Source organism: Camarhynchus parvulus, chromosome 2 (assembly GCF_901933205.1).
Source record: "Camarhynchus parvulus chromosome 2, STF_HiC, whole genome shotgun sequence".
Lineage (NCBI taxonomy): Eukaryota > Metazoa > Chordata > Aves > Passeriformes > Thraupidae > Camarhynchus > Camarhynchus parvulus.
In genome coordinates, this window is record NC_044572.1 from 137,860,030 (window position 1) to 137,879,611 (window position 19,582).

Sequence of the window (19,582 nt, forward strand, 5' to 3'; positions counted from 1 at the left end):
TAACAACACAATAATTCACACACTGTGAATTATTTTACTATGACCTGCGTCATAAAGTATTTTCATTAAAAATGAAAGAGTAAAAAACTTACTAAAAAGGGTTATTATTACAGGTTATGAGAAATAGCTAATAAAACAAAATATGGAAACCTGTTTTCACTGCAATTCACTAATGTTGTAATACAGAAAGTAAAGAGAAAAGTGCCCCGGTTATTTTGGTTCTCAGCAACAGTAACTGAAATGGGCATCAGCAGGCAGTGAGGAAGAGCCCTGTTAATGAATGGCAATGATTTTTTGACACCTTCAGTGCAAACAGTTAAGACAAGGACCAGGTCCCCCTGCACAAACACAGAGCAAGAGTCGACCCAAGCCTCGAGGTACTCAACTGCTGAGCTCCACAGCAAAGACAAAGGAGGATCTGAGGAGAGGCAACAGCTGAGAAAACAGCCACCCCCATAGTTAGCTCCACATCAAGAGACACGCACAGAGTTTAGAGATGAGTGGGAGTTCGGGGCTTCCACTGAGCTGAGGGGACCTGGAGCCTTCACACTGGGCACAGAGCTCAGGAAGCACCATCTATTTGTGGCTGAGTGACAGGTGCTCCCTGCCCCAGCCAAGGGGTCCCTTGACAAGACGTTCTCAGGGTCTCTGAGCATGCAAGGCCCAGCTGGGGACAACCAGATGCTGCTCAGACCTTCCAGCTCTCTCCCTGAAACAACACTGACAGGCAGATGGGACAATAAGGTGATGGGCTACCCTCAGCTGAAGGTGAACAACCACCTCCTGCTATCAACAACTTAGGTACTTGTCCCCTTACACACCACATCTGCAAAAGCCATATTCCAAGGAACAAAGCTGAGATTTTATTACTGGTCTCTGCAAGTAAATTTTGGGAAGGCCATAGAGAAGTAATTGCATTTGTGTGCGTGTGAACTCACAAATTAACCCCAGGAACTCTGTTTATGGCAGGGGGGTCATTTACAAGGAGAGGCGAGAGCAGCAGGCACACGTACCCCTGACTTTGATGTGTCACCCACCTGCCTTCCCACAGCTCCAGCCGCTTGTGTGCTTTGATTACCCAAGCCTTCCCCACCACCGCTTCACTCAGCTGCTTTCATCTTGCCACAACAACAGTGCCGTGAGAAGAAAGGGGGAGAGGGAAGAGGGTGAGAAAGAGAAATAAAAAGAGAAAGATTTGGGGCTGGAAAAGTCAGCTTGGTAGAGGAATCTGGAAAGAACTGACATGTTGTCAGGCAGAGATGAAAGCACTAGAAATAAGGGATGGGTCGCTCACTTATTAAAATCGTAGTATGATTCTAATAAGGAAAGCACATCTTTGCACCTCCTTGAAATCCCTCTGATGAAAGAGCCACCCAACAATCTGGGACAGCTAAATTCAGTGCCATTTTTATCTTTTGTCAAATATGCATCAAAGCTTCTGAAGACAACTATCCAACACAAAACTGTAACAAAAAGTATTTTAAAATCTTACTTTAACTGATCCACAGGCCAGACTGACTATCAAACCTGAAGTGATGCCAAGCAGTGAAGAGAAACCTAACACCAGCCTGAAGTAAAACTTGCAGAACTGTAGTAAAAAAGCAGGCAGGGAAAGGGGATGAAGAACAGTTACTAAAATGCAGGACTGCCTGAAATATTTCTTTATCTTCAAAAAATGTCGCCTTGAAATTTCTACCTACTTCATTCACCTTGCTGCTATCAGATTTTTTATTATCCTCAGTTTTGAGAATTTGTCTGGCATTTAGTATGCAGCAGCAGTGCACAGGAATAGATCCTGCTGCCATAGATAATGCGGTTCTAAGGGAAACCCATCAATTGTTAATGGCCATGCAAATTGTTGAAACTAGAGAGTTATTCACAGTTATCTCGCTGTGATTTGGTAAGTGTCCATGCCTGATGTGATCACTCACTTGATATATTATTCCATTACAATTCAAGTAGTAGTCTTAGCTTTTGAGTTTAGAGGAAAAAAAAAGTGTAAAGGAGTGTGGAAGGGTGAAGGGATGTTATTTGTTTTAAATTATTTTGAACAGTTATACACACCTTCTTATGTAAAGTATGATAAATCCCTTCCTGCGACTACAGTCATGCCTTACTGAAACATTTAAATCCCTCTGATCAGAAACTAAAGGAGCTTAGCGTGCAACTTTAGACCATGATCCTGTGAAGCACTTTCTTACGTTTCAACCATACACATGGTGCACACATCCTCTGTGGCACTGGATCTTCCAGCTGCAGTTCACACCCTTTTACAATTTCTGATCAGGGTTTGCTACTGCTTATGCAAAAATTTGCTGGCATTTAATAAGCTATAGGCGTCTCCTCAAATCCATAATGCATTCACTCTCTCTTGCAGCAGCAACCTACTGATCATTAATTTTCAGCTTTATTGCAGCTCCAACATTTCAGCTGCTTTTTTTTTTTGCATCTCGTCGAGATTTATTACTTCTAGCAAAGTGTACATCAGTTTTTTCTATTTTGTTTGCTGATTTTTAAACCACCCTTAAGGGTGAAGTGTTACTGTTCTTTATAAAATAATTCTGAAATCACAGTATTAAAAATAAATCCTATAATTATGTTTCCCATTAGGATTAGATAAATTACATTTAATTAAAAGAAAAATCTGCTAGCACCCAGCACAATGGTTGGTGGCAAACTCCTAAGAGTTAAACATTCAAGTGTTTATCTTCCTGAAGCAGCTGACTGAGTCTATGAGCAGACACACCATAACAAGCCTTCAGAGATATAAACTTAGACATTGTAACAAAAATTTCTCCCTCCCTTCAGACAAAGATTCTGATTTTTAGAAGCAGCCCCTGAATTTATTCTTCACTACTACAAAAACTACGATTCTGATGGGCTTTCTGGTAGTAACACACTGAACTACCTGACTGCTCCACGAATTCCAGTATTGTGATAAAATGTCTGCAATTATTTGCCAGGCAAAAACCAGTATCAGAAGTCAAGATCTTCTAGGAGAATGAAGAAAAACAGGATTCCTACCCAAACACTGCCACGCTCCCCTGTCTCCCACACTGCTGTTGGTCAGGTGATGTTCTCCATCAACCTGAAGGCTGCAGGGGTCGTAACACACATTGCAGCTCTAGCAAACTATTTATACCATTCTCCTTTTTACAGCCTCAGAGAACTAATTATTAACAGGATAGGATCCCCCACAGATACACTCAGCAAACACTACAGTATGCAATTTTCCTTCAGGAATTTACTGCTACGCGCAGGCCGTCAGCATCACGCTCTCAATTTTGTTTAGGCGCTGAAGAGTGATTGATCTTATCGATTTGTGTCAACAGTCTGACATGGCCATATCGACCAGCTGTAATTTTGTAGGAGGAGCTGGGAAGGGGAGATTGCATTCTCTGTGGCATATCACCCTGCCCAAAGAGAAGATGATGTGAGAGATGCTGGTACAGCCATCGACGGGACCGCACTGGGACTCGAACCGACACAAGTGAGCGACGAGAGATTTCCCACGACCGTGTTTACAGCAAATCCACTGCTAAACACCCAAATGTATAATTATAATCTATTATAATTATGCAAAGAAGTAACATTTCAGAAAGGCCTTCTCATTTCCCATTCTTAGCATTGAATACTTTTGTTTTGCAGCCAATCAACTAAATTAGCCCTAATTCTGTTTCATTCATAAACACAAAGAGGATATTAGAGGGGGAAAAAGTGAATAAATGGAAAATTCACTTAGGAACCCAGGAATTATTTTGTTCTCATGTATTTCTGGACTAGAAACCATCATGGAGAAATAAGTCAACTTACAGAAGCTTTACTGAATTTGCTAATTGCACTGCAGGAGTCCTTGGAGGAGTGATCAGGAACAACAGCACTTCAGTGCCTGGAAAAGCAATGGTCTTTGGTAGCAGCTGAGTGAAGCAAGGAGAGCTAAAAGGTTCATATACCAAAGGTGTCCTCACCCAGGACAAGTAAAACCCAAAAAAAGCTTTAGAGGCTATTTGCCCTCACCAGACACACAGAGGAGAGCTGCTTTATACTGCTTCTGACAACTGTCACCTTTTATTAGAAATAATTTTAGACCTATGCTCACTGATGCTTCCTGAGAAGGGGATACAGAAGTAGTATTTCAGTTTTACACAGGCTTTAAACATTATAAAGCACTAAAGTAAACCTCCAAAATGCTTAGGAAAAGCAATGACTCCTTTGCATTTTAAAAGCATATGGAAACATAAGCACGGTTGCCAGTGGCAATCCTGACTGTCAGACTGCAGGCTTGAGACATCCAGGCAAGAGAAGGCAGGAGCTCCTGCAACAGCTCTGCCAGCACCTCACTTCTTCCAGGGACTGCAGGACGGTTGAGAAGTCTGTCTCACTGGAGTATGAAATGGGGGCCTTATTTACCTGACACAAACATCCCACCCCTAGCACCTTTCAGGGAACACCCATTTAGCATCCTGGCCAAGGAGACAGCACTGAACCACCCAAAAAACTGAAGGTAAATCTCAACAAGAGTTGGTGGGAGAGACAAGTGCAGAAACACAAGATGTTTAAAGAAAACGGCCTCTTCTTTCTCCTATTATTGAGCAGGCCTAACCCCCCTGACCGGCTTACAGTTATGTTTTCTTGTTCTAAGAAATTATAGCATTTTAGGAAATCAGATTGCACTTGGAAAGCCATCAGCCTGGCAGCATTCATACTAGTTTTTTCCCAGAAAAGCAGTTAAGACACAACATTTTGCTGAGATAGGGCCTGTATTACTTACAACACTACTTCCCCCTACTCATGTGAAATGAATCTCTTCTGTTTCGTTCTCATTTGGAATTAATTTCTTAAACTAGTTTCTCCTGCACCACAGCAGTATACTGATCTCCTGCCTCTTGGCCTTCAAATACCCTCCCAGGCTACGTGGCTCCGCCACCACAATACCAGGATAGTTTCTTCTAGTGCAGCTGTCAAATTGTTACAAATTACAATTTGTTGTAAAAGTGGAAGAAAGGACTCCCACCATTCTCTGGCTAGAATCTTTAATTGCTCCTGTGCACACTTGGTATCTCAGCACCCCCTGTCACAGCTCCCTCCCTCCCTGGCTTCTCTAGAGACCTGGGGGTGAGTTGTATCAGCATCACATAGTAGCAATGCTCCCTACAGTTGACTGAGGAGGCTCCCAAATTAGGGGCAAAACAGTGATGATACATGTCCTGTTTCCTCCTGAAATTTGTATTGAAAAAGAGCAACACAAAGCCTCACATAAAAGCACAGCATAGCTAGGTGAACACAGGAAGAGGAACAAATCTATAGCTCAGTGAAACCTATATGTCCCAAATACTTGGAAATGTGGAAAGGTGCAGAACCTTAAATATAACCTGAAGTTATATTCACACATTCCCACAGGCTAAACTAATATCCATATGACATGAGACAAGAGCATAAATCTTGCATTATCATCTAGATATAGCCAAGTCCATGAGAAGTCAGTCACCTTAGCAGCTCAGAACACTGCATTTAACTCCATTCACAGGCCAGACAGTTGTCCATGTACCTACCAATTATTCTTCTCTAGTTAGCAAAACAGTTTGTTTACCCAAGACCACAAAACTCTGTGGATTTTCTGAAAGAAAGCCTTCAGAGAGAAAAGGAAAACAATCACAGATAATACTCCAGAAATCATCAGATTACAGCACATTCTCTTGACTCACATCTGTTGAGTAAATAAGTGCTTCGTGCGGACCAGTTTCATTTACTTCCCTCTCCTGCAAGCAGCTGCTGGTTTACTTTCCAGCAGGCTGTTCCAGGACTATATGTGGGGCAAAAGGATTATCTGCAGCAGTCAGAGCAGTAGTCGTTTCCATTCAGGTTTGTCTCAAGCTGGAATTCCTCTTGTTCCATCCCATTCTCCCAGTGAGATGCACTACTTCACAGATGCATGGAATGCAAACAGGCCACAGCTGGGAACATCCTCAATGCAGCAGGGAGCATCAGGCAGCTGCACACAACTCGCAAAAGAATCCCAAATTCAGCCACCTCTCCCCCTTAGGAGCAGTTTCAGTGAAGGTTACTTTAGGCCACTATACAATGTCCTGCAGAAGTCAGATTTTGCCCTGTGAAATACACAGCCAGGGAGGCTAAGAAGGCAGGAACACCAAGGAATGCTCTGCAGCATCTTCTTGCTGAGGCCACCTCACTGGAGGCACAAAAGAACTTTCTCTTGCCAAAATAGGTAGCTGGAACTGTTACTCTCAGCTCAGTTCTGATTTGGGTTCAACAAGCCCTTGAAACTACTTGTTTCCAGATTAATTCTACTTAAAATGATGACTCAGATAATTTTTTTCTTTGAATTTTGTTCTGTCATCAAGTGTCTCTTCAATGATGAGTATTTATCGATAAACTATCCTAGATCAATTTTCCTAGGCAGGAAAAATAAAAGCAGAGCCCTTCGAGCTGTGAAAGCTGTGCTCACATACATTCTGCATGCAGAAAACATCTGCTGCAGACCAGATCACCCATCTACTGTAATGCTTTGTCACCACACAGCCTCATATGAGATGCTTCATAGAAAGACACAGAAAGGCCTGGGGCAACCAATTATAATAATAACAACTCACCCCACAAGAAAACTTAATTACTTGAGGTTAGGAGGGCGCCTGGTTTAAGGCCCGCGGGCAGGGTGGGCTCCTCTGCCAGTGCCTGACCCTGCGCACCCGGCCACACACGCGGCCGTGCCCAGCGCTGCTCACGCACAGGGATCCACCCGCTCCCACCTGCTCCCACACAGGGATCCACCTGCTCCCACACACGGACCCACCCGCGCCCACTTGCTCCCACACACGGACCCACCGAGAGGATGCAAGCAGCCAGGCTGAGGAGTGCACAGCTGCCTGTGAGCTTAGGGATGCCCCTGTTGCCCCTATTCCCAGCTCCTGCCAGGGCATCAGCCTGGAACCTCTGGAAGCTCCTACCCCTCAGGGCCCTACTTGCACTAAACCAGCATGAACAGGCACATAAGGACACTCTGCAATACATACAGAGAGCAAGAGGAAGAACACAATAAAGCAAGTCCTATATTCTCAGACATCCATTAAAGCTTTGTTATTTACCTGTTTACTGCATTTTGGATAAATGTATTGTAAACCAGGCAAATTTCCAGTTTCTCAAAAAATCAATATTTAAAAGTAGTCTGGTGGGGACAGGTCTCTGTAGGAGCCAAGTTACTCTGGGAAAATGCCCAAGAACTCTCAGTGGTTTCTGAGTTCTATCCAAGCTCCCAAAACAGCCGGGTGATATACAAGATGCCCTGACTGGCTCCCATCTCATTTCAGATGTCCTGAACAACAGCCACCCTGAAGCTGGGTGATTTCTCAGACCCGTTCTGAATAGCTGCAAATGAGCTGCCTTGTGAAGGCTTTTAGATAATTAAAAAAATAATCCAGTGAGTGATTAAGTGTGGCATTTACATTTGTATTTTAGTACAATACACGGAAGCTCAGTATATTACAAGTACAAGAATTTCACCTTTGTTTGAAACATGCACATACATGCATATGGAGCATTCACATTACCGTCACATGTTGGACAGACAAGCCTAAGCCTTACTCCACATTCTTCTGCCAGTCTGCTGAGTGGCAGTCATCCCTCACGTGTATTTCTACCACTTCTTTTTTTCAGTATGTGTATTTTATTCCTAGTGGGAAGGAAGCAAAACTAAAACATGCTTTTCTTCCCATTCTGTGCCTATTGCATGACTGTGACCATTATTCACGATTTTCAAGGGTGGCAGGTTCAGCTGTGATTGGCACATGTTCCACCAGTAGAGTGCACACCAGGTAAACCTACCGGGTACCAGGCACCAATGGAAATGTTCAGTTGTTTACATTCTCCTGTAGAAGTACACATCCAACCCTGCCTAGTGCTACTGTGTGCCCTGCAGAGATGTCTCCCCGGTGTAAGCATGCAAGGGGCTGCTGCTCTCCCCTTCTGCCAGCACCCACAGCCCCAGGCAGATCCGTGAGCAGCTCCTTCCATAGGTTCCTCCTCCACCACCACATGCCTCCAACCTCCTCTGGCAGAACTAGTCCCACTCAGGAGGGCCTGCATGTTTTATCTCCTTTTCTCAGGTCAGTCATGATCACACAGGCTTTTTGAGCACTGACCAGTCAGAAAACATAGTCTATAAAGAACACCTCATTATCCTATTTGTTCCCCACCATAGCTCACTTTTCTCCAAAAATATGGGGTTTTTCTCACTTTTCCTCCTCCATTCTACTCCTTTATTTTTTCCCCTTTTGCTTCTTTCTCATCATTAACTTTAGATGTCAAGCATGGATGAGGAAAAAGTCTCCTTGAATGAGCTTCTGGTGAGACCTCACGTTTTTTGATACTACCTCCGCTACCCTCTCCATCTTCCAAGGGCAGGGTTGCTGCAGGTCAGGGGATATACCACAGACATTATTTTATTTTCCTAGGAAGATTCTCATTTTGGTGCAAACCTCTTCTCTGCATCTGGCTTTACTAGAACATCACATTCCTCCATTTCTTTTGGTATCCACAGTCATTTATATTACCTTCCAAAAAGTAATTATTTGGAACCAGTTAAGCCTGTATATGAATTCTGCCTTTGTTTAAAACACATTGTACATATGTATATATTTAGACCGTCATTAAATATTTAAGAGGCTGTCTTCAAACTTCAGCAGCAGCAGCTTTTATTCCCTTAACCCTTTGTGAAATGGAAAGCTTGAGGCTGAAATCTTATTGTGGAGGAATTCAGAAAGCCCAGCTGCCTTAGCGCTGGGTGACAAAGGCCACCTCTGACAATCAAGGACACTGTAAAGAAAACCAGAGGTTTTCTTTGTTTTCTTTTATATCCTGTTTGCCAGTGGTTTAATCATGATAATGTAATTCATTTTAGTCTGCCTCAGCTTTATCTGCTGAGATGTGTAACTAGGATGCAAATTAATTAGCTGTGACATACAGATGGATCTTTCAATACAATTCACAGAGACAGTCAAATACACACATGCCCATCCATGCTTTCCCCAAACAAAGACAGACACTCTACGCATTTTTCCAGAGGTCAGGAAGTCACCTTGCTTGGCTTTTTCAATCTCCTAGAGAGGAAACATCACATCCAGCAGACAGGTGGACCTCATGTGAACCCAACACCAAATGTTACACTCTAGATGAAATCCCACCACAAGTAACTTGTGATTTGTGCAGCCCCACACCAAACACATCATAACACTACTACCCTGCTGACACAAGGTTAGCACATTTTAAAATCTGGTCACCTATTTTACCTGGCTTGGCAAGGCCTCTAACCTAGACCAAATCATTCATACATCGCCCTGGCAAGCACTGGTATCTCAAGACCAGCTCTCCATGGCCAGAGCACCTACACTACTGTCTTTCACATGAAGTGGTGTAAGTATCACAGCAGAAGATAGGAAAATCAGTACAGAAAAGCACAATATGCAACTCCCAATTGTATATGGATATGCCAACAGACGTATCCTGGAGAGTACGTTTTTCCTTTTTTTTGATTAAAACCTTGAAGACGCATTGTTAAATCCAAGCCCCAAATGCCTCACAAGAGCCACTCCATGTGCAGTTTTCAAGGCCCAGATATATTTAGAGACACTTCTTTCCAAGCACTACAGCCTCACTGATGATCGGATGCTGCTTTACATGGGATGAAAAATGGAGTTCCTTCTACAGCTTTCACAGCTGAGTTACACATCAGCACAGAAGCATTTCAACTGGACAGCTGTGTCATGCTACCTTGGGGATGCGACTCTAGCAGATTTTATGAAGGGAGTGGAGCCCCAGGCACGGTCCCTACGGGCACAGAGGAGGCAGCAGAAGACACAGGCGCTGGCAGGACGCAGTGCTGGCAGAGCAGCAGATGGCACACTCGGCTGTGCATCGGCACCGAGGCACCAGTGGCAAGGGGCAGCAGCACACTCTGCCAGGTGCCCTCACTCCGGTAAGATGCCGGGTCAAAGAGCTGCAGCATCTGCAGCTGTTCACTAGAGCAAACCCCTCCACATCAGCAGCCTGACCACAGACTGAACTTGCCTCAATTCTTGGTGTAATCTTATTTTCTTGACAGCATCAGTTTTCAGTTCCTGTCTTTTAACAGCAACATTGCAACAAATGTTGAAGCCCCCCACCCCAGATCCAGCTGCATCCTAGCAGTGAGTATGCTTTCTGTATGAATAGCATAGTGTGTACAGCTGGGTGCATGCTATAGTACCCCCTGAGGGTTGCTATAGACAAATCTCACCACAATAAGTGGCAAAGACACTTTAGGGGGGGCAGAACTCACAGTGAGAGGTCTATCTTTTATTAGACCAAATGGCATAGCTGTAAAAAAATCGGTCACACCTGTGAAAGCACAGGCAGGTATGTTTGGTTTTATGACAACTTGACAGCACACACACTGTAGTATACAGCAAATAAGCAGGATTTTTGCCGAACTGGAGCTGTAAATTAGCTCCAGTTGCTCAGATCTAAAAACAAAAAAACAATACACCCTGAAAGGCTGCAATTGTCAGGTCTCCCTTCTTTCCCAAAGCATATATTCCCTGAAGGAGATCTCAAGCCAAAGGGACTCCCAGGTGACAAATAACATGAGCTTAGCTTAGTATCTCTACTGATCATTCAGCACTGATGCTGTATCACTTCCACATGTGCATTATTTCACCATTTGCCCATCAGTTTCCTGAAAATGAATGTGATTAAAAGTCCACTGAGTATTTGCACTGCTCTTTCCTCCCCCTCTGCAGCAGAATTACAGTAACCAAAAGGTGAGCAGAGTTCACCCTGGCTTCTCGACTTTGCAATGCTGACCTTCCCGGTCTCTTCCCAACCCCCGGGGATAGTTTCGGTGGAGAAACAGACAGCCAGTCGGAAATTTTCACCAGTATTAATGCCAACGTAGTTTCTTCCCAAATGCTCTCCAGAAGTATTTTTCCACCCACGTTCCCCTGTGCACCACAAAACCCTCCAGCCGTTGGCAGCTGGGTGCAGCTCCACTGCACATCACGCACTGCTGTATGACTGGTCTGTTTTAATTCAGCATGTAATTCATGCTACCCAGGAAATATTCTAATGTGAAAAACTTCATATACAGGAACCTATTCTGCAGTAAACACAGCGGTGGTCGGCATCTAAATAAACTAATCAGCTGCAAACGGCTTAGTCAGCATCGCAATCCTGGAGGTAATTCCCAGAAGCGATTTTCCCGGCAGCTATATATACAAACCTGAAAAGCAGACTGGAAGACAAGGGCAGCAGCACAGCGAGACAAAATTTGGCTTCACAGTGACATTACCAACAAATAAAAATAAAAGTCGAGGAAAGGTAAGCAACCAGGCATTCACAGAAAGCACACACTGAGTTCGCATCACTGGTGTATCCTCTCACATGTGAAAACCAGAAACTCAGACACAGGACACGAACAGAGCCAAGACACCTTCCTTCGCTGATACTGCGCTGGTTTGAAGTGAGAGGAAAAACGCAGCAAAGCTTGTCTGTGGAGATACACAGACACAGGTCACACGCCAGGCAGTGCTTTTTGGAGAGCGCATCCCAGCCATCACCCTCAGCAACCAACCCACTTCGGAAGCCTGGCTCACATGCGACCTGGAGAGACCTGAGGACTCGTACAAACTTTGTCTCAGGGCAGGAAATGCACAGGGTATCTGGCCTAAGAGGCACTGGGGAAGAAAAAGCAGTGCCAAATGCCAGCGCATCCTCCAAGAGCACCTCCGCCGCTGGCAAGGTTTGGAAAGCCATCAGGCTGCGCATGCAGGTCACCGTCCCTGGGCAGGACACCGCATCGCCCTTCAGTGCCGCCCCGCCAGCTCCCCCGGCCGAGGCAGCACAGAGCCAGCCGGCTGCCTCACGGTGCCGGGAGAAGCCACCGACTCGCCCAAAGGAGCGATGAACGCCTTCCTCTGGCCGCTGCCAGCGCACTGGCACACATCTGCTCCTATCTGCCCGGCGGCGGCGCGCATGCCGGCATGCCCTGGGGATACAAGCACGGGGAAGGGGCACCGCTCACTTACTTTTCGTATTCGGCGTTGTCTCGATCGCAGCGCGAATCCTTGTGCTTTTGCCAGTCTTTGCCATGCTTGCAGGTGGTCAGGAGGACAACATCCTCTCCGTTATGGACGTGATATAAGGCATTCCTGGTGTCTGACCCTATCCCCGTCAGGTACCTTTTCCCCTTGAATACCAACATGTACTTCCTGAGAGGAGGGATGGTGTTAAACCTCAAAAATCCCTTCTCCCCTCCTGTCCTAGGATGATCCTTAGAAAAGAGCGGGATAGAAACGTCAAAGTTGGGTCTGAAGTTTTCAGTACTGATGCTGGCTTTGGCCAGCATAGCCTGGCCAATGTCGAACCCCACATCCTCAGTGTAGTCGGGCCAGGTACCGGAGTATAAATTAAAAATTAGGTGGTTTCTGCCGTTGTTCCACAGGTGGAGGCTCTGCACCTTGGAGCGGAGGTTGTGCACATACTGGGGCGAGAGCTGGTCTCGGTCCAGCGTGTCCAGGCTGAGGACGAAAAGGCAGGCCTGCCCGGGGTCCGAGGTGTAGAACCGGGAGCCCTCGATAGCGGCCAGGACGTTTTGGTAGCTCTCCGCGATCTTCTCCCCCTTCTGCTGCGGGTACACGTAGACCTTGAAGCCGTTTTTCCGGCACTGGGCGAAGTCGAAGCAGGACTCCATGCGGCAGCGGCGCCCGCGGTAGAGGCCGGCGCTGGCGTCCCGCCGCTGACGGGGGGAGACGCGCCCGCCGCCCTCGGGGCCCGGGTGCTCGGCGGGCTCGAAGGGCCGCAGGGCGTCGGGGAAGCGGGGCCAGGGCCGCTCGGCGCCGCCGGGGCGCGGGCCATGCCGGCTACCGGGCGGCGGGTGCCGGGCCGCCCGCAGCCGCACACCTCCCAGGTAGAGCAGCAGGGCAAGACAGGTGCCGGCAGAGAGCAGCGTCAGGTAGCGTTTTTTGGCCTGCATGTGTCCGGCGGGGGGTCCGGGGGGCTGCGGAGGAAGGCGGGGGCAGCCCGAGCTCGCCGGGCGCCGCTCTCAGCTCCGCTCCGCCATCTTCCCGCCGGCGAGCGCTTCAAACTCTCTTCGCCCACCTCCGCTCGGCGCCGTTCCCCAAGCCGCCGGCCGCGGCCACGCATGTGGGCGACCGCCGCAACTTTCTCGCCGCCGGTGTCTCAGGGGCGGCGGGCGGCGGCCCGGCGGCGGCCCGGCGGGGCGCCCCGCATGCACTCAGGGCCGGCCCCCGCGCGGGGCGGGCACCGGGCAGCGCCGCTCCCGCCTTCCCGCCGCTGCCGCGCTCGGCTCCGCCACGCTCCCGCCCACCCCTCTCCGCCCCGCGCCGCCAGCCCAGCCCAGCCCAGCCCGGCCCGGCCCAGCCCAGCCCAGCCCAGCCCCGCCGGCTCACAGCCCGCGGCCGCCGCGCCGCAGCCTGACGAAGCCCCGCATCGCCCGGCGCCCCACGCCTGGCCCGGGCGTCGCTCGCTCCTCGCCTCGCTCCCGCTGAATGCCCCCAGGACAGAGCAGCGGCGGCGAGGACCCTCCTCCCTCTCTCCTCCTCCCTCTCTTGCTCGCCCCTCCCTCCTTCCCCCGCCTCCCCCGGGCCGCGGCAGCGGCGGCCGCCGAGCCCCGCGCTCGCTCGCCCACCCCGCCCGCCCGGGGCCGCGACCCCCGCCCGCCGCACCCGGCCCGCACCGCCCCCGCCCCGGCCCCGCGCGCTGACCTCACCCCGCCGCGCACCCCGCGTCCCCATTGGCGGGCGTCACGTCCGGGGGGGCGGGGCTTCCGCCGCGCCCATTCATAACCCGGCGGGCGGGGGGCGCCGCTGCTGGGACAGCATTGAGGGCTTTCGGGTGGCGCTGGCCGGGCCGGGCACTCGGGGCTGCCCCCCGGGTGGCATCCCGTGACTCCTGGCTCGGGGGCTCCTTCGCCCCTTGCCCACTCCGCCCCTCTGCCAGTGCAGCCCTCAGCTCCCAGCCGAGGGTGCCCCCAGCCGGCTCTGTGCCGGCGCCGCCGCTGCCGCCCCCTGCCGAGTGCGGCGCCGCTGTGCTGGAGCGGCCCCGAGGGAACAGACCCGAAACCGGGGCTGCGACCCAAAAGCCCAGCAGCGAGGCGCCTGGTAACGAGAGTTCTGTGGTGCTGCGAGCGGGGCTGCGGACAGCGGTCGCGGCCTCTCTACCCCGGCGGGGTCGGCCGGGACGTGGCTCCGCTGCCGGCGCTGGGGCTGCCCTCGCACCCCCGGCTGTCCCCGCCGTCGCCGGCCGGCATGCGGTGTGCCCGGCCTCCCCTGGGAGCAAGCCCTCCGCACCGCTGAGGCGGCTCCTCGGGGCTGGCAGATAGCAAAACGGTGCTGATAAACGAGTGGTCTGTGGAGAGCTGCCTAAACACCCAGCCATCCCTGCAGCTACGTATTTGAGCTTAACCTCATCTGCTCCTTGGCACTCAGTTCCATCGCCAGCAACCTGTGCTCTGGGAGAGCCCTCATCGCTCCAGCAGGATGGCCTGCATGGTGAACCCAGGCTGGAGGCGATGGCAAGAACACAGCTGGGGGCCCCAGGTTGCTTTGGCATCCACAGTGCTGGAAGGGATGATTGCAGCGCCAATGGATGTATCTGCTTCAGTCCTGCTAGCTCAGCAGATAATAGTGGAGAAATTACCTGGGATGGGCTTAAAGTGTTTGCACAAGACCCTGGATGCCAAGTAACTCTCCGATGCTAAAGTCTGTCCCAACGTGCTTTCCTTGTTGTTCACATCCTACATTAAAAGTGTAATGGATTTGCTTTTCCTGCATTGCAATTCCCCTCTCCAGCTGCCAGCTATAGAGGCGTTTTACACCACCTGAGGGACAGAAACTTTGCATCAGCCGAGAGCTTCCCTACCCCTGCACTCCACTGTGCATGTCCCAAGAATGAGCTGAGGCTGCTGTTGTGTCCTTTCCTCTTGTCCCTGCACTGATGCTGAGTTGAGGAGGAGAAATGCACCATAATGTGTGTGAAGGTAGTGTCTCTTCAGGAAATGTGGTGAGACCTTACTATGGAAGGGTGCATTACTGATAGAAAAATGTTGGTCAATCCACACTTGCCTCCAGTTGGAGCCAAGACAATTCCCTTCAAAAATAATTTGACTGTGAAGAGGACTGTTGCAGGAAGAAGTTGGGAATACGAAAAAGTCAGTTTCTGAGAACGAAGTCATATTTGTGTCTGGTGTAGATTTAGGTACAGGAGTCAAACATTTTGGACAATGACCCAATAGTAGGGGAAGTGTGATTAAATATTAATCTATTCGTTAGCCCTGTAGCCTTCTCTGAAACATTGTCACAGCTCACATTCCAGAACTGAGATGCTGTTCAGGAAAAAAGAGGTCAGCTTCTTAAAAGGTGAACCAAGGCAGCTCACAGAGGCACCTTCTGTCAGGCACAGGAAGGTAGAATCTGGAATTCCATTACTGCAAATTTGCTCTGCAAATTAAGCCTCTGGGGACCAGTTTCAAACAGAAAAGGAAGGCTGTGAGCTTTGCTGCCTGTGCCAAGGATGGTAGCTGTTGCAAATAGGTTTTGAGGATGCGGTGCTGGTGAGCTTGTGGTGGCAAGGTGCTGCTCCCTGCAACAGGGAAGTGTAGGAGGGAAGTGAAAGCTGTTGGGTTTCCAGCTGAACTGCCCTGCACTTGAGGTACCCACACTGCTTCCGACTTCACAGCACCAGTGAATGCTTCAGGTTTGAAATATTTGCATCTGGAAAAAGGCAATGAGATTGTCATTTCAGACCCCAGATAAATAAACCCCTACAGATCACTGCTAGCAGATTTTATCTGTAGGATTCCTGAGTTTCAGTCTGATTGCTCCAGAGAGATCTAGATCCCATTCTGCCAGGCAGAACCTACTCCAGGAGATGTGTGTGTGCCTGTAACTGGGGAGAGAGTGGCTGTGGTGATCAGTTGCCTTTTTGAAGACCTTTCTAGACTAGCCGTCACACACTGTTTAACTTTCCTGTGTCCAGCCCACTTCTGCTGCTGCTCAGGCCCTGTGGGCAGCGTGGCAGGAATCACACAGCCAGCCTTCAGTTCTTTGGCTGGAGAGTTATCCACAGCCTGGGCAGGCACTGGAGGCTGAGCACTCCAGAAATGGAAGCCTACTTTTTCCTGCCTGCATCTGCCACCTGGCAGGTAGATGATGGAGCAGAAACCAGTGTATAATAGAAATTCTGCCTGAAGACTAGGAAGAATCAGTGGAGAAAGGGTATTTCAGTGTATCCATGTGGCAAGAACATGAGTAACCAACCCCAGGTTTGCTCTGGCCACTGCTGCTTGCTAAGGGTCTGCAAGTTTGCAGGTGGCTTTTGACCCTGGTTCATTACCCTTTGCACTGTTCTAAATAATTTATATCTTCATGTGGCTGACAGTTGTCTGGGAATCTGTCCAAGCCTTTAATGAAAGGCCAGGAGAGGGAATTGGTTTTCTATTTATGACTTTGTAACTTAACACCTGCCCAATCTGTGGCAAGTCACTTGGGGCCAAATTCTTAGAGAGGCACATTAGTGTGGGCTCCTCATTTTTGGGTCTCTCTTGGTGTCCAGCTGTAGCTTTAGATGCCTTCAAAAATTAATTCCTCAGAGTTCCTGGCTCAGCTGTCATTTAAATCTGGAGGTACCTTCCACTTTTTTAATGTGAAAAATTTCCTACTGCTTCACACACTTGGATGCATGTTAGTTTTGATGCTGTTGAGTAATGTCCTTGACTGATTCACTGGGCATTAGATGTTTTTCCATCTACAGATTTCAAACCTGAAGATAGAAACTTGTTTCTTGCACTGAAATCCCCTCAAAACATAAGAGGAAAGTGCTCTCACTCTCTCTCACCTGTCCCTACCCTCCTCTTTTTTTTGATCTGGTAATGCTGTGTTTAAAGTGTTTGTCCTAGTAGGAGACCTAAAATCACCCTCACAATTTCCAGGAGAGCATCCTCTCTGAGGGGGTGGAATGGCACTCCCCTGCTGAGACTGGCTTGTTACAGGTAGCTTCCTGGGGTAATCACTGTACTAGACTACCTGTGGGCCTCACATTTCCAGCTAAATGGGATTGATAATATTTTCCTAGCTAATAGAACAGTATGAGAGCTGATTTATCACCACTGTCAAGTGTGTCATGATCCTAGGGGAAAAAGGATAAAAGTGCAATGGAGCTAAGATGTTTGAAAGGGCTTGTTGACAGACACATGTGCAATTAAAAATTGTGACTGTTTTCCATGCTTAGCTCAAATCACTGTTCTTTGTGCTGCACACCCGCTTTTCCCTGGCTAAGTGCAACAAGGATTTCCAAAGATTAAAGCAAAGCCTTGCAGAACCAGCAGCCTGGACCTCCAGGCTTGGCTCTGTCTTTATAAGCCTGATTTCTACAGATGCCAAGTACCTGCAGATGCCACTTTGGTTTGGGTGATCATACACAGATTGAAGAGCAAAGCTTTTAGCAGAAATACTCACCTGGAAGCAGTGGGAGAGGAACTGACTCCTATTTGATATTTGTTCACCTTCTGGTGAGAGGCAAAGTCAGTGCTCTCCCTTTATTCAGTGGTCAACAATGCCAAGTTAAACTTTGGAAAGCATTTTTTGAAGTTCACTCCCCTGTCTGGAAAGAGTTAAGGCTGCCTTAAAAACTGTCTCTGCCTTCAAATTGCTCTTACCCAGGGTAGTGGTGCTTTATCAAAAAACAAAGGAAGAGGGGAAAAAAAGTGGGGAGGGGAATAAAAAGAGTTGTTTGTGGAATGCTAATTTTCTGTTAAAATTATTCCTCACTGGGGCAAATTGAAGTGATCTTTGCTCCACAAATTAATACTAATGCTATGGTTGCTTATCATGTCTTGGTAATATCACATGGGAATAAAAGTATTGACTCTTACCCATTAAAATAGCAGAGATGTAACTGTTTGAGCTTCAACATTGCAACAGCTGTTTCTCAGTTTCTCACATCCTCAGAAATAATTGGCTGTTTAAATGTGAGAAAATCACAGTGATTTTATAATTAGTTTATTTTTAAGGAAAAATGTAACTGCCCTTTGTTAAGAAGGTGACATTTTCAGGTGAGTTGGAGGAATAGCAGTGTAGGCACCTGATTTACCATTATATTAAACAGATAGTAAAACCAGAAGTTTATAAATATTAAGATCTTAATCTCAAAGCAGAGCTCTGCTGGGCAAAAGCCAGAGACATACAAGGCATTGCCTAAAATTTGCTGTAGGATCGGGGCCCTGTGTGCTGGTTATGGAGCAGGGTGGCAGTGCTGAGGGTCTGAGTACAAGCAGCTGGCTCTGACAGTAGCATTGTATGAGATTCATTCAAGGATTTAGCACTCTGTGGCTATTTTGAGTGCATCAATTCGTGAAAGTCTCTCTTGGGGTCCAACCTAATTTGGAACCAACTTAAATCCATGAACATCTGAACTGGTGGGGGTGAGAAAGCTCCTGTACTGCCTGAATGCTTGCTCTCTCTCAGGTGTGACCAGGATTGGAGGTGACCTGGGGGCCACCAGTGGCAAGGTTCCTGCGTCCCACTGGCTCTCCCTGCACAGAGCTGGCCCAGTTCCCAACCCAAGATATCCCAGGAAGAGACTTGGCCAGCAACTGCTCTGGGGAAGGGCCTCCCCCTTCTCTGTGCTGCCAGGCAGGAGGTCTGGCAGAGGGGAACGTGGGCAGCATCCTGCCAGAAGCACTGCAGAGGTGCCTTGGGTTAAATCTCCACCTCCAGTTTTGGGAAGGAGCTGGCAAACACTTTGACTTTGTGAGTGAGTCTGTGGCCAGCAATCCCCAAGGAAGGGACAGGGAGGCATTGAATGACTGCACATGACACATTCCCATTCTGTCCCCAGTGTTTCATAAGGGCTTTTTTAATTAACACTCTGCCCGTTGCTGCTCCTGGCATGTCCTTGGGTTTGGCTGGGTGTTCCCTTCGCTCCTGTGCTGGATGGAGAACACATGGGGGCTCGTGCAGCCTGCCTGTAGCCAGCTGAGCTTTGGCCCTGAGCCTCTGTGGGACAGAGGGTCAGCTCCAGGGGCTGCTCAGACACGAGCCTCAGTGGGACAGAGGGTCAGATCCAAGGGCTGCTCAGACACAAGCCTCAGGGCTCCTTCCTGCAGCGTGTGTTTACTCTGCAGGCTGCCAATAACAGCTGTGCACTGCAAAGGCAGCCTGGCTGCCAGGGGAGACTCCTGGGGCTGCTGTCCCTGAGAGCACCAGCAGCCCTAGCAGAGCCTGTTTATTGGCTTTTCTTTCTTTGAGGAGTAATAACTTCCAGATTTACTCCTTTCTAACTGAGCATCTTTCAAAGTGGGTGTAGAACTATTTAAATAGCTTCTGTGGAGGTGGGATGAGAAATTGCTCTTATTCTATAGTCTGCAATCAGCACCAAACAAGCACTTTTCTCCATTGCACACACAAACAGGAAAGTATCTGCCAGCAGCCTCAGCACTTCAGATCTGATTTTCTGCCTGCTGGTGTAAGACACAAGGAATTTCACTAACATCAACAGAGTTTCAATGGTGTCGTTT

General features: G+C 48.6%; 1 protein-coding gene across 1 annotated transcript in view; it reads right to left on the bottom strand.

Moving 5' to 3' along the window:
• Positions 1 to 13,300, bottom strand: part of EXT1 (exostosin glycosyltransferase 1) — a 181,625-nt gene extending 168,325 nt beyond the window's left edge. Inside the window, exon 1 of the mRNA XM_030969124.1 lies at positions 12,075 to 13,300. Within this exon, the coding sequence (XP_030824984.1) occupies positions 12,075 to 13,021 (947 nt within the window). The 5' untranslated portion in view covers positions 13,022 to 13,300. The remainder of the gene's footprint in view (positions 1 to 12,074) is intronic.
• Positions 13,301 to 19,582: the final 6,282 nt, after the last annotated feature.